The sequence below is a fragment of the Phyllobates terribilis genome, unplaced genomic scaffold, assembly GCF_046119375.1.
Source record: "Phyllobates terribilis strain yellow unplaced genomic scaffold, ASM4611937v1 Scaffold_10__3_contigs__length_209671492, whole genome shotgun sequence".
Lineage (NCBI taxonomy): Eukaryota > Metazoa > Chordata > Amphibia > Anura > Dendrobatidae > Phyllobates > Phyllobates terribilis.
In genome coordinates, this window is record NW_027362770.1 from 129,437,263 (window position 1) to 129,451,742 (window position 14,480).

Sequence of the window (14,480 nt, forward strand, 5' to 3'; positions counted from 1 at the left end):
AACTATGACTTTAGCCAAATACTGCCTGGAGTGAGTATTTAATGAGAATGTAATTGGTGGAGGCATTCTTAAAATTATGAATTGTTGGCAAGAAATTTAAGTTTAATGTGAATGCAAAAAAAATACATTTTTGCACATAATCTTCTGCATTGTTTGCAGGCTCTGAAGCGCTGCTACCTGAAGAACACCATCGCACTCTGTCAATTACTCACTGCCCTGAAGTCTGTTCACCTTATACGCCTTAAAAGAGTAAGATGTAACTTTATGTTAACAATGTTCTACAAATTTTGTTGTTCGGTATTTTTAAAAAGATTTTCTGGGAGTCATTGATAACTACCCATAGGATAGAGTCCAACATTCAGCACCCTGACTGTTTACATCTGGCAGTGGCCAAATAGAAAGAGTGGAACAGAGTGACTCCATATATTGTATAGTGCTTGCTCCTGGGGTACTATGCCTTATTTTATAGTTACTGGGGTATAAGGTGGTCACTAAACAATGTATGGAGCCGTGCTGTTCTGCTCCAGACACTGTTTACATTTGGCTACTGCCAGAGCCAGGGCCAGTGTTAGACAAAGTGGGGCCCTGGGAAAAAATTTAAAGTGGGGCCCCAAATGCTCACATACGTATTGCACCATCACACAGAAACATTTCGATTGTATTTCCATGCATTGAGTTCAGGCCGCTAAACGAGCGTGATCGACAATATTGAAGTCGTTCGACGCTTGTTTCCCGGCCTCTTTACAGCGGCTGAGGAAGAATGATGGGGACAAAACAATCACTAATAGATCAATCTGTCCCCATACATATCATGTTATCAGCAGCATATCTGCAGTTTTCACCGGGCGATGTGCTGCTGAGAACACAGATTTTTGTTCTGGCATAAACAATCCAATCACTCAATGAATAGGCAGCATTTTGCTTGTTTAGTATAATGCACCCCATAGTCCTCCGCATAGTGTAATGCACCCCATAGTCCTCCATATTGTATAATGCACTCCATATAGTCCTCCATATAGTATAATGAGCCCCATAGCCCTCCATACAGTATAATGCACAGCTCATAGCCCTCCATATAGTATAATACACTCCCCATAGCCCTCCATATAGTATAATGCACACCCCATAGTCCTCCGTATTGTATAATACACTCCCCATAGCCCTCCATATAGTATAATGCACACCCCATAGTCCTCCGTATTGTATAATACACTCCCCATAGCCCTCCATATAGTATAATACTATCCTCATAGCCCTCCATATAGTATAATGCACTCCCTAAAGTCCTCCATATAGTATAATACACTCCCCATAGCCCTCCAGAGTATAATGCACTCCCCATATTCCTCCATATAGTATAATGCACTCCCCATAGTCCTTGATAGAGGATAATGCAGCCCCCATATAGTATAATGCAGCTCTCGTATAGTACATCTAGTATAATGTACCCCATGATCCTTGATGGAGTATAATGCAGCCCCCCTCATAGAGCATAATGCAGTCCCCCTCATAGAGCATAATGCAGCCCCCCTCATAGAGCATTATGCAGCCCCCTCATAAAGTATAATGCAGCCCTCCTCATAAAGTATAATGCAGCCCCCTCATAAAGTATAATGCAGCCCCCTCATAAAGTGTAATGCCGCCACCCTTCAGAGTGTAATGCAGCCCCCTCATAAAGTATATTGCAGCCCCCTAATAAAGTATAATGCTGCCTCCCTCAAAGTATAATGCAGCCCCCCATAGAGTATAATGCAGCCTCCCTCAGAATATAATGCAGTCTCCACAGTCCTGCAGTATTATGGCCACCATGTACTCACTGATATAAACAAAAATAAATACTACAATACTTACCTCTCCTCGTTGCACGGTGCTCTGGTCTCTGCAGCGCGTCTCAGCAGCTCCACTGCCGGAACAGCGTGGCGACGTCATCGTGCCTGCTGCGTCAGAGGCAGAGGAGTATTGATGGGAGAGGGAGCTGGCACTGGGTCTGACTCACGGGCCCCATAGCAGACACGTGGTGTGTTGTTATTAGCAGAACGCCACTGGCTGGTGGTCCCTGGGGAAGTGGGGGCCCTAGGCAGATGCCTAGTCGGCTTGCCCCTAATGCAGGCCCTGGTAACAGGAAGGGAAAAACAGGAGAAGCAAAAGACTAGACCAAAGTAATGAATGCACAAATGACATATAGAAGAACAGAATAGAAAACAGTGAGACAAATTAGATATGGAAGGAGAATAATAAAGTAGAACACAAATGCCAAAAGTCATATTTAATGACCTGCAAAGAAAAAGAAACAAATAAGGGAAAATATATGGTTGTAGTACAAAACTAAGTATATAAAAATCCTTATTTAACCCTATGGGTTCTATTGGGGCCCCTGACTCACGGGCCCAATAGCGGCCACATGGTGTGTCAGTATTAGTGGCACGCTACTGGCTGGGAACCCCTGGGTGAGTGGGGGCCCTAGGCAGATGCCTAGTCTGCTTGGCCCTAACGTCGGCCCTTGCCGGAGCACATAGGTTGGGGTGTCAGTTGTTGGACCCTCACCAACCTAATATTGATTTTCAACATCTTAAATGAAGGAGACTAAACCATCTCTAATATTGTGTTTTTTTCAGGATCCTTTTGCTGATGTAGACAAAGTTTATAAAACAAAACTGAACAAAGAAGGGCGGCAACAACTCAATGTTTTCCTGGAGCAAAATGGAACAAATGTCTTTTTGCTTGAACTGCATGAGATGATCACTATAAAACTAAAGAAGACAAACAGCGCCGAAGATTTCAGACCCTCCTGGAAGTAAGTTACATTACAGTGTTGTCCAATTTCCAAAAAATTCTATCATATGCGTTCAGGTGTTTATACTAGATGGTGGCCCGATTCTAACGCATCGGGTATTCTAGAATATGTATGCAGCCGACCGGGTGCAATCAGCAGAACGTTGTTTAAATTTGGCGCCAAAATCGCTGATTGGTCGCGGCCGGCAACCGCGACCAATCAGCAAAACGGTGTTTAAATTTGGTGGCAATATTGGTGATTGGTCGCGGGTGGCGGCCGCGACCAGTCAGCGAACTGTGTTAGTGAGGACTGGAGAGCTTGTTTAAATTTGGCGATAAAATCGCTGATTAGTTGCGACCGCGACCACTCAGCAAAACGGTGTTTAAATTTGGCGCCAATATCTCTGATTGGTCGCTGCCGGCGGTCGCGAATAATCAGCAGAGCGGGGTTTAAATTTGGTGCGAATAATGCTGATTGGTTGCGGCCGGCGACCGCGACCAATCAGCAGAGTGGTGTTTAAATTTGGCGCAAATGTTGCTGATTGGTTGCGGCCGGCGGTCACGACCAATCAGCAGAGCGGTGTTTAAATTTGGCGCCAATATCGCTGATTGGTCGCGACCGCCGGCCGCGACCAATCAGCAAAGCGGTGTTTAAATTTGGCGCCAATAATGCTGATTGGTCGCGGCCTGCGACCGCGACCAATCAGCAGAGCGGTCACGGCCGGCGACCGCGACCAATCAGCAGAGCGTTGTTTAAATTTGCCGCCCATATCGCTGATTGGTCGCGACCGGCGGCTGCGACCAATCAGCGAACCGTGTTAGTGAGTACTGGAGAGCGAGTTTAAATTTGGCGCCCAAATCGCTGATTGGATGCAGGCGGCGGCCGCGACCAATCAACAGAGCAGCGTTTAAATTTGCCGGCCATATCGCTGATTGGTCGCGTCCGGCGGCTGCGACCAATCAGCGTCGTATTAGCGAGGACCGGGGAGCGGTTTAAATTTGGCGCCAAAATCGCTGATTGGTCTTGGCCGGCCGGCGACCGCGACCAATCAGCAGAGCGTTGTTTAAATTTGGCGCCAATAATGCTGATTGGTCGCGGCCGGCGACCGCGACCAATTAGCAAAGCGGTGTTTAAATTTGACGCCAATAATGCTGATTAGTCGCGGCCGGCGGCCGCGACCAATCAGCAGAGAGTTGTTTAAATTTGGCGCCAATCTCGCTGATTGGTCGCGGCTGGCGTCCGCGACCAATCAACAGAGCGGCGTTTAAATTTGCCGGCCATATCGCTGATTGGTCACGTCCGGCGGCTGCGACCAATCAGCGTCGTATTAGCGAGGACCGGGGAGCGGCGCTGCTTGTGCGGGTACTTCCACTGCTCGCAGCTGGGAGATGAGCGGCTGCTCGCAGCTGAAGCATCCCAACTGGCGGCGCCGCTCCCCGTTCCTCCGTTCACACTTGCCGTCGGGAGATCAGCGGTCCTAGCCGCTGATCTCCCGACATTAGCCGCATGGAGGTCAGCGTCGCCGCCGGTCGGGGTAGTTCTGCTGCTAGCGCCGCTCATCTCCCGGCTGCATCGCCGCTGACCTCCGTCCAGCAGATGAGCCGCTAACGGCCGCCATCTTTTTTCTGAAATCCTGCGTCGCTGATTGGCCGCGGCCGGACCAATGAGCGACGCGGGATTTCCTGGACAGACAGCGGCCGGACCAATGAGCGACGCGGGATTTCCTAGACAGAAAGACAGACAGACAGACAGACAGACGGGATAAGACAATTATATATATAGATGTTCAAATATGTGACGCGCCCAGGGGATGGGGACGACTCGGCGCCCGGGTCTTGTTATTGCCTGATCTCGGGGGATGTCGCGGTGGCCGGCTCCCGGGCCCGAACCCTTGGGTCACTCTTAAAAGAAGGGGGGAAGTTGTATGGGATAAGGAATGTTTGTGACGCCACCTGTGGTGTCTGGTGAGGATCACCAGCGCTGCGACAGTCCTCTGAGGCCGGTGTTCAGGCAGCTTAGTTGATGCGGCTCCCCACAGGTGGAGCGGGGCCTCAGGGCAGTGTAGGAGAAGGATGCAGGACAGAGGGGACCCAGCCGGGTCAGAGGAAGAATAGGCACACACACAACAGTTCACTTCAGTACCTTTACTGGTGGTGTTTCTGGCACGGTCCAGGGTACTTTAGGGTGAAGGGTGCATATCAGGACTCTCCCCAGTGAGCGGATGTGGGGCCTCCTGTTTCTTGCCTTTCCTTGATAAGTTTCTGACCTGCCTGGAGCTAGGCCTAACTTGGTCTCTGTCTTGCACCTGCTGACCTGGTGGTAGGGCCTTCGGTTGGAGATCACACTCCCTGGTCTCTTGGGCCTCCGTGACTCCTGGCCCTAGTATAACGGTCAGCTTCTGGTGAACCTGGGACGTAAAGTTCTCCAGGGGTTCCGGTTATTCCTGCTGGGTATATAGGCCCCCTGTAGGGGTGGACCCGGTGTCCGGTAAATGGTTTTGGGGTGAGCTAGTTAAGCTCCTCTGCCCCCTATGCTGCTTACTCCACTCGCCTTCGGCCACGCTCGGGGTCCTCACTAGGCTTCACACGGGCAGTAGGCCTCGCTACTCTTCGCCGCTCTCTGAGCATCGGCACGCTCCTGGCTCACTAATCTGAGCTCACTGAGTCTGAACTCTCTCTTGAGGAACTGGCTGAGCTCCACTGCAGACTGACCTCTCTCAGGCTCATCTCCTGCAGGACTGGAACTAGCTCTGTCCCCTGAAGAAACTGTTCTCTAGACTCCTGACTGAAACTAAGACTGAGCTGCCTGGCTCCACCCTCCCTTTATATATATCCCTATCCGGGCTCCCTCTGGTGGTCTGAGGTGGTAGGGTGGAGGTGTGTGAATGCTATGAGGGCCTCTTGTGGAGAAGTCCGTCCATGCACCCCTCTGGGATCTGTGGCACCAATGCGCAGCAGGGCGCCACATATGCACCGATCTTCAGCTAGCAGCCTCGGTTTTGAGTTTGGCCCCTCCACTTTAGACTCCTTGCTTGAAATAGGGAAACGATTATTTTCTGTCATGGCCATTGCATACAAAGAGAAGAGGGCTGGCTTAGTTTTTAAAATGAGCAGTCCTTCTGCCCTCTACATATACAACCAGTTTTAAACTGGGAGAGAAACAGAATTTCTAATTCTTCCCTTTTATATAATTATATACTTTATCTGCAGAACACATTTTAACACTAAGAAATCTGTACGGCGGCAGCTCAGTAAACCCCTCATGTTCTCCTGATAGGAGGGGAAATAAGGATCAGACATTTTAGATTTGACCACCCCCACTCGTTTGATAACCATTATGAGTACAGGGCATTTTCACTGGCCGAAAAGTGGCTGTACATGACCGGTGATCGGCAACATAGTAGCTGATTAGCAGCACAAGACAAGCCGACCGCACTTCCCTTGCTATTAGTAATAGATCGTTCTGTGCACATAGACTGTCATTGTTCTCTGCAGCACAAGTCTTGTTTACGCATGAAAATGCACTGCCATGTGCATACCAGGTGATCCTCAAGCAAGTCAAAAGTTTATTTTACCCTACATACAGTTATGTGCAGAATAATAGCAGTGTGTTTAAAACAACTAAAAAAAACTCAATCTTCATAATAGCATTTATTTCCATATACACAAAGGCCCTGGAAGCTGCACATTCAATTCCAAAATATCCCATCTCCAAGATCCTATCCCAATAGGTAGTAAATGTATTAATAATAATATTAGCAAATAGTTCTTCTGATTCGCTATGTTGCATCACCCATGTGCAGGGAATTGCAGTAGCTTAGGTATCGTTGATTACGACCACTAACAGATAACTAACTAACTGTCACTATATGAGTCGTCTTAACCATTGGGATAAGATCTTTGAGATGGGAGTACCCCTTTAAGCAATTGTATTTTATGAGAGTTTCTTGCAAATAGTTTTGCTTCAGTAGATGTCTTCTGATGGTTGCAGGAATCACAAATGTCTCGCTGGTGGGTGTGGACCCACTGCGCAACGGGCCGGGCTTACCCTGGAGCAGCATAACTTAGCGGCTACCTGGTTTTCACTGGAGCCTCTGATGGTGAGGTCAGGCTTGAGCTGTAGGTAGCCGCCAGGTACCACTCCAGGGCAGTGTCCACTTCAGTAGCAGCTGAACCCAAAGGTCAGGGATGCTGGTTCGGAGTCCCAGGCAGAACTGGATACTGGTGCTGGTTCAGATAGTGCTGTTTCTGGACAAAACGGAATGGTCACTGGTACTGGTTCAGATAGTACGGCTTCTGGATTACAAGACGGAATGGCCACTGGTACTGGTTCCGACTAGGCAGGTTCAAGAATGCAGAACTGGTTCAGGTTCTGAGAAATAGGACAGGTACAGGAACAAGGACTTGACAACAGACTTAGCAGCTTGCAGTCTAACAAAACACTAATGTTGCTGAGGCACCTGCCTACAAGGGAAGGTGCCTTAAGTAGTTGGTACATTTTGTTTGCTAACTGTGTAAGAAGGCTAATGGATGTTTAGAAAACCCTAGAAAACCCTTGCACAAGTATATGTGGCTGATTTGAGAAGCTATAAAATGGACCTTCCTTTGAGCTAGTTGAGAATCTGGAGCATTACATTTGTTTGTTCTATGAAACTCTCAAAATGGCCAGAAAAAAGAGAACTTTCATGTGAAACATGACAGTCTATTCTTGTTCTTAGAAATGAAGGTTATTCCATGCGAGAAATTGCCAAGAAACTGAAGATTTCCTCCAACGGTGTGAACTACTCCCTTCAGAGGAGAGCACAAACAAGCTCTAACCAGAGTAAAAAGAGAAGTGGGAGGCCCCACTGCACAACTGAGCAACAAGACAAGTACATTAGAGTCTCTAGTTTGAGAAATTGACACCTCACAGCTCCTCAACTGGCAGCTTCATTAAATAGTACACGCAAAACGCCAGTGTCAACGTCTACAGTGAAGAGGCGACTCCGGGATGCTGGCCTTCAGGGCAAAGTGGCAAAGAAAAAGCCATATCTGAGACTGGCTAATAAAAGGAAAATATTAATATGGGCAAAGAACACAGACATTGGACAGAGGAAGATTGGAAAAAAGTTTTATGGACAGACGAATCAAAGTTTGAGGTGTTTGGATCACACAGAAGAACATTTGTGAGACGCAGAACAACTGAAAAGATGCTGGAAGAGTGCCTGACGCCATCTGTCAAGCATGGTGGAGGTAATGTGATGGTCTGGGGTTGCTTTGGTGCTGGTAAAGCGGGAGATTTGTACAAGGTAAATGGGATTTTGAATAAGGAAGGCTATCACTCCATTTTGCAACGCCATGCCATACCCTGTGGACAGCGCTTGATTGGAGCCAATTTCACCCTACAACAGGACAATGACCCAAAGCACACCTCCAAATTATGCATGAACTATTTAGAGAAGAAGCAGGCAGCTGGTATTCTATCTGTAATGGAATGGCCAGTGCAGTCACCAGATCTGAACCCCATTGAGCGGTTGTGGGAGCAGCTTGACCGTATGGTACGAAAAAGTGCCCATCAAGCCAATCCAACTTATGGGAGGGACTTCAGGAAGCATGGGGGGAAATTTCTCAAGATTACCTCAGCAAATTAACAGCTAGAATGCCAAAGGTCAAGGTAGCTTTATTCTTTGAGTCAGTACATTTACAGCGGTACTACATTTATATCGTTTTTTTATGTTTTGGCGCTTTTACACAATAAAAGCTATTTTATAGAAAAAAAATATTTTTTTGCATCGCTTTATTCTGAGAGCTATAACTTTTTGATTTTTTGGATGATGGAGCTATATGGCGGCTTGTTTTTTGAAGGACAAGATGACGTTTTCAGCGGTACCATTTTTATTTATATTAGTCTTTCTTTTTGATCGCGTGTTATTCCTTTTTATGTTTGGCGGTGTCAGGAAAACGACACCCACTTTTGGGTCAGACCTTGCAGCTCTCTGGCGCCCCCTTATTCTGCTGGTCAAACACGGTATTGACCAAGGATAAGCACGGGTGCAGCTGCTCTAATTTATGTCGACTATTGCGGCACGTGATGTGACAGGACGTATATATACCTCCAGTTCCTTCCAGGAACGTATATATACCTCTGACCAGCCACCCTCAAACCACAATATCACATAAATACTGGTATGCTGCCACCACCGATCGCTTAACAGGTGGATCGGATACCTGGTAGGTAACGTGAATTAGCGGGTGAGGAACGTGTTTGCTCGACATAGGACAAGAAGGACGAAACTGGTAAATAATTAATGATTTACTCCCAAAAGGGGGGCAGTGTTTACAAAAGATATACAAGATATTACAAAAGAGACAATGTACATATATGCATAAACAGTTATTAAAATAAAAGGGATAAGTAATAGCAAAACCTGCTTCACAAGGTGATGGTCTCAGATTCTGTGGGGGGGATGGCTCCCCGGAAAGTAGATGTGATTCCTTCACGCAGCCTGTAGGGCATGCGTCTGACGTCCCTGGTTGGAATGACTTGGAAAATGGCCGTTCCGGTTTTTACTAAAGGGGCCAAACGATTAGGAAACGCCCATATTGTTTACCTCACACGGGGGCTCGGTTTTGTGAAACCACCCAGCTGCATAGAACATAAAAACCTTCAGATTTCATATCTTGGTGTGGGGGGGTCCCACATCCAAGATGGAGACATCATGTTGGCCATCACTAATTTTCATGCAGATGGATATTAAACAGGACCTCTCTATGATGCTCAGAAGCTAAGAAACCACTTCCTCGATTTCTGGGGGTATCCCAGTTATGAAAAATATATCATTGTAACCAGGAAAATGTGAGCATTCCAAAAATGTGGTCCCTGGGTTAGTGACATTCCTGTGCGTTATTAAATTCTACATTAACTGTTTGTCCAGCTAAACAATAGAATTTTGGAGGGAATAACTATTTTGAACTAGAAGCTGCTCTGCACTGAGGGTTTACGATGAGAATAAAAATTCTTAGGGTGGGGGCCAGCACTGCAGTTCTATGTCTTCTCTTACAAACGGATAGGGGGTGGGGGTTTTTCTTTGAGACATCTCTTGTTTTTAAAAACTCGGGCAGAAATACATTTTGCCTGACAGGCGGTATGATGATAAAGCATTGTTTTTCGCTTTGTTTTTTATTTTTATTTTTTATCATGTTCACTAAAGGGGTTAACTAGGGACAGTTTTATAGGTCAGGTCATTCCATACGCGGCGATACCAAATATGTGTACTTTTATTGTTTTGTTTTTTTCCTAATAATATTTATTGATGGGTACATTATATTTTTATTTTTGGTGGATTATTATTATTATTTTTTTATATTTTTAAAAAATTTTTTTTTTTTTTCATTTTTTAACACTTTTTTTTACTTTTATTCTTTGTCCCACTATGGGACTTTCACTTTTTTTATTCTGATCGCCTGTATAGCATAGAGATGGAGCACCATCCCTGTGCTATACAGGCTGTCAGCGCTGCAGATGCAGAAGATACTTTGGTCATGCACTGCGCATGACCAAAATATCCTCCTGCTGTCTGGTGAGCCGGATGTTGTCATGACGACATCGAGTCGTCATGGCAACATCCGGGAAGCCACAGCAGACAGCGTTGGACACCGGCAGGAGAGGTGAGTATCGCGATCACCTCCCCTTGCCACTGCAATCGACTTTGATCGCAGCATTGCGGGGGTTAATGTGCCGGGAGCGATGCAGGACCGCTCCCAGCACATAGCACCGGGTGTCAGCTGTGACAATCAGCTGACATCCGGTGGCGATCGCGCTTGCACAGCCTGTGTGCGAGCGCGATCGCCATGACGTACTATTCCATACCTGGCTCTTAAGTCCCAGGGCGCAGGTACGGAATAGTACGTCATAGGCCAGAAAGGGGTTAAAGGGGTTGTGCCACGATAAAGAATACTGTTAACCAAGCAGAAAAGGTGGAAATAAATGGTTTTGTAATTGACATTTATTAAAAATGATGCTCTATTCAATAAATACCAAGCTTTTATCTTCTGAATTATGCTCCCTAGGGCCCACTGGCATAATTCCATTCCGTCCTCGTAGTTGGCGATATGCTGGTTGAGTTTGCGCAATGCCTGTCATTATAAGATGTCCAAGTTTCTTTTTTAAAAGTAATGCACCTGTAATAACACATCATCTCCTGTGTTTCATCAGTTGTGTAAACTGTCTGACCTTTTTGGTTGCAGCCTCAGAGATGTACTCGGACCTCTTCTTGATGACAAAAATGTCTCCTTCCCTGAAATGGAAAACGACTTTCCAGAGCAGATTGCACTTGCCCATTGCATCGACGCTTGGAAGATCGCTGCCGCTAAGAAGTGGGATCGTCTGTAAAGTCCTAATAACTGCGGCGACGTCTCCAGCTTCCCTGGATTAAGAGACTTTACTCTAATGCTGCATGCTGAGGATTTTGTACTTTTTTATTATGATGAAAATTGTTAGAAAAGTTATATAATCAGAACCAACAATATATAGGGATATTATTACAAACTGGGGATTACGATAAAGTGTACAATCATGAAACAGATTTTCTAATTCATCATGAATACCAGAGATCATGTACAGCTGAAACCAGAAGTTTACACTATATAAAAAGACACATCTGCATGTGTTTCTCAATATCTGACATGAAATCAGAATAAACCTTTCCCGTTTTAGGTAAATTAGGATTACCATAATTTTTAATATTTGCCAAATGCCAGAATAATGAGAGAGAGAGAATATTTTAAGGCATTTTTATTACTTACTGCAAAGTCAAAAGTTTCCATACATTTCAGTAGTATTTGGTACCATTGCCCTTACACTGAATGACTTGGGTCAAACGTTTGGGATATCCTTCCACAAGCTTCTCACAATAGTTGGTCGGAATTTGGGCCCATTCCTCCTGACAAAACTGGTGTAACTGATCCAGGTTTGTAGGTCGCCTTGCTCGCAGCCTTTTCAGCTTTGTCCATAAATTTTCAATAGGATTGAATCATAGAATCATAGAATTATAGAATGGTAGAGTTGGAAGGGACCTCCTGGGTCATCTGGTCCAACCCCCTGCTCAAAGCAGGATTCACTAGATCATCTCAGACAGATGTCTGTCCAGCCTCTGTTTGAAGACGTCCATTGAAGGGGAACTCACCACCTCTCGTGGCAGCCTGTTCCACTCATTAATCACCCTAACTGTCAAAAAGTTTTTTCTAATATCTAATCTGTGTCTCCTCCCATTTAGTTTCATCCCATTGCTTCTAGTCTTTCCTTGTGCAAATGAGAATAAAGATGATCCTTCTACAATGTGACAGCCCTTGACATATTTGTAGACAGCTATTAAGTCTCCTCTCAGTCTTCTTTTTTGCAAGCTAAACATTCCCAAATCCTGCAACCGTTCCTCATAGGACATGGTTTGCAGACCAGTCACCATTCTGGTCGCTCTTCTCTGAACTTGCTCCAGTTTGTCGATGTCTTTTTTAAAATGTGGTGCCCAAAACTGTACACAGTATTCCAGATGAGGTCTGACCAAAGAGGAGTAAAGACCGATAATGACTTCACGTGATCTAGACTGTATGCTTCTGTTAATACATCCCAGAATTGTATTTGCCTATTTTGCTGCTGCATCACACTGTTGACTCATGTTCAGTCTATGATCAATTAGTATACCTAAGTCTTTTTCACATGTACTGTTGCTTAGCTCTATTCCTCCCATTCTGTATATGCTTTTTTCATTTTTATTGCCCAGATGTAGTACTTTGCATTTTTCCCTGTTAAAAACCATTCTGTTGGTTGCTACCCACTGCTCCAGTTTATTTAGGTCTTTTTGAATCCTCTCTCTCTCTTCTCTAGTATTAGCTATCCCTCCTAGCTTTGTGTCATCAGCAAATTTAATCAGCTTACCCTCAATTCCTTCATCTAAATCATTGATAAAGATGTTGAACAATACAGGTCCCAGGACGGAGCCCTGTGGTACCCCACTTGAGACATTCATCCAGCTGGATGTGAAGCCATTTACAACCACCCTTTGAGTCCGATCACTAAGCCAGTTATGAATCCACCTAACAGTTGCCTGGTCCATTGCATACTTGGTCATTTTTTCAATAAGGATGGTGTGAGATACTTTGTCAAATGCTTTGCTGAAGTCAAGATATACTATATCTACAGCATTTCCCTGATCCACCCAGTCAGTGATTCTGTCATAGAAGGAAATTAAGTTAGTCTGACATGACTTGTTAGTTACAAACCCATGCTGACTCTGGTTAATCACTTCATTCTTATCCAGGTACTTACATACATGTTGTTTAATAATTTGTTCAAAGATCTTTCCTGGTATAGAAGTCAGACTCACCGGCCTATAGTTCCCTGGGTCCACCTTCTTCCCCTTTTTGAAGATAGGAACAACATTTGCTCTTCTCCAGTCTTCTGGGACTTCTCCTGTTCTCCAAGAATTTTCAAAGATTATGGAGAGTGGTTCTAAAATTTCTTCTACGATCTCCTTCAGTACTCTGGGGTGTAATTCATCTGGACCTGGAGACTTGAACTCATTTATGTTAGCTAAATATTCCCTCACAATCTTTCGGTTTACAGATAACTTGGATTCCTCTATTCCTTTAAAAGGACAGTGAAGATCAGTTGATGTTACATATTCTTTCTGAGAGAAAACAGATGCAAAATAGGAATTAAAAAGTTCGGCCTTCTCAACATCCTCTCTTACCATTTCTCCATTTTCATCCTGTAAAAATCCTATAGCATCTTTGACTTTTCTTTTACTTTTGACATACCCCCAAAATCCTTTTTTATTGCTTTTGACATCTCTTGCAAGCCTTAATTCATTGTCAGCTTTAGCTAACCTGATACGTGCCCTGCAGGATCTGCAGACTGCATTATAATCTTCTTTAGATATGCCTCCCTCTTTCCATTTAATAAACATTTCTTTCTTTCTTTTTAGCATGTGTTTAAGTTCTGTGTTCATCCATCCTGGTTTCCTTAAATGCTTCCCATTCTTCCTACTTTTCGGGATTGTTAACGATTGTGCTTTGAGAATCTCATTTTTAAAAATTTCCCATCCTTCCTGGACATTTTTGTCCTTAAGGACATCCAGCCATTGGATCCCTCCTATTCTCTTTCTGAGTCTCTTAAAATCTGCCTTTCTAAAATCTAACCTTGAAGTTTGAGTCTTCACATGTCTTCCTCCTCTAGTTATCCAAAATTCTATAATAGCATGATCGCTGCCTCCTAGGGTCCCAGCCACCTTTACCTCCTCAACCATTTCCTCCCTGTTTATAAGGATTAGATCCAAAGTAGCAGATCCCATTGTTTTCTCCCCTTCCTTTTGGAAGATAAAGTTGTCAGCAAGAGAGGATAAGAATTTGCTTGACCTGTTAGTTTTACTTGAGAGAGATTCCCAACAAATGTCTGGATAGTTGAAATCTCCCATGACCACTACGTCATATTTTTTGGAGAACTTGGTCATTTGATACATAAAGAGTTCATCCATATCTTCAGCTTGCCCAGGTGGCCTGTAGTAAATGCCTACAATGGTGTCCTTTCCGTTGTTCTCTCCTTGTATTCTTACCCAAACAGTTTCCACAGAACTCCCAGTCTCTGAAGCTTCAATCTCTGTGCAGATATACGCTTTTCTAACATACAATGCAACACCTCCTCCTCGTTTATCAAGTCTGTTTCTTGCAAATAA

The 14,480-nt window shown here is 44.9% G+C and overlaps 1 protein-coding gene across 1 annotated transcript in view; it reads left to right on the forward strand.

Moving 5' to 3' along the window:
• Window positions 1-11,865, forward strand: part of LOC141164053 (E3 ubiquitin-protein ligase RNF213-like) — a 102,344-nt gene extending 90,479 nt beyond the window's left edge. The window contains exons 18-20 of the mRNA XM_073649217.1: window positions 160-249; window positions 2,616-2,794; window positions 10,999-11,865. Coding sequence (XP_073505318.1) covers window positions 160-249; window positions 2,616-2,794; window positions 10,999-11,143 — 414 coding nt within the window. The 3' untranslated portion in view covers window positions 11,144-11,865. The remainder of the gene's footprint in view (window positions 1-159; window positions 250-2,615; window positions 2,795-10,998) is intronic.
• The last annotated feature ends 2,615 nt before the right edge of the window (window positions 11,866-14,480 follow it).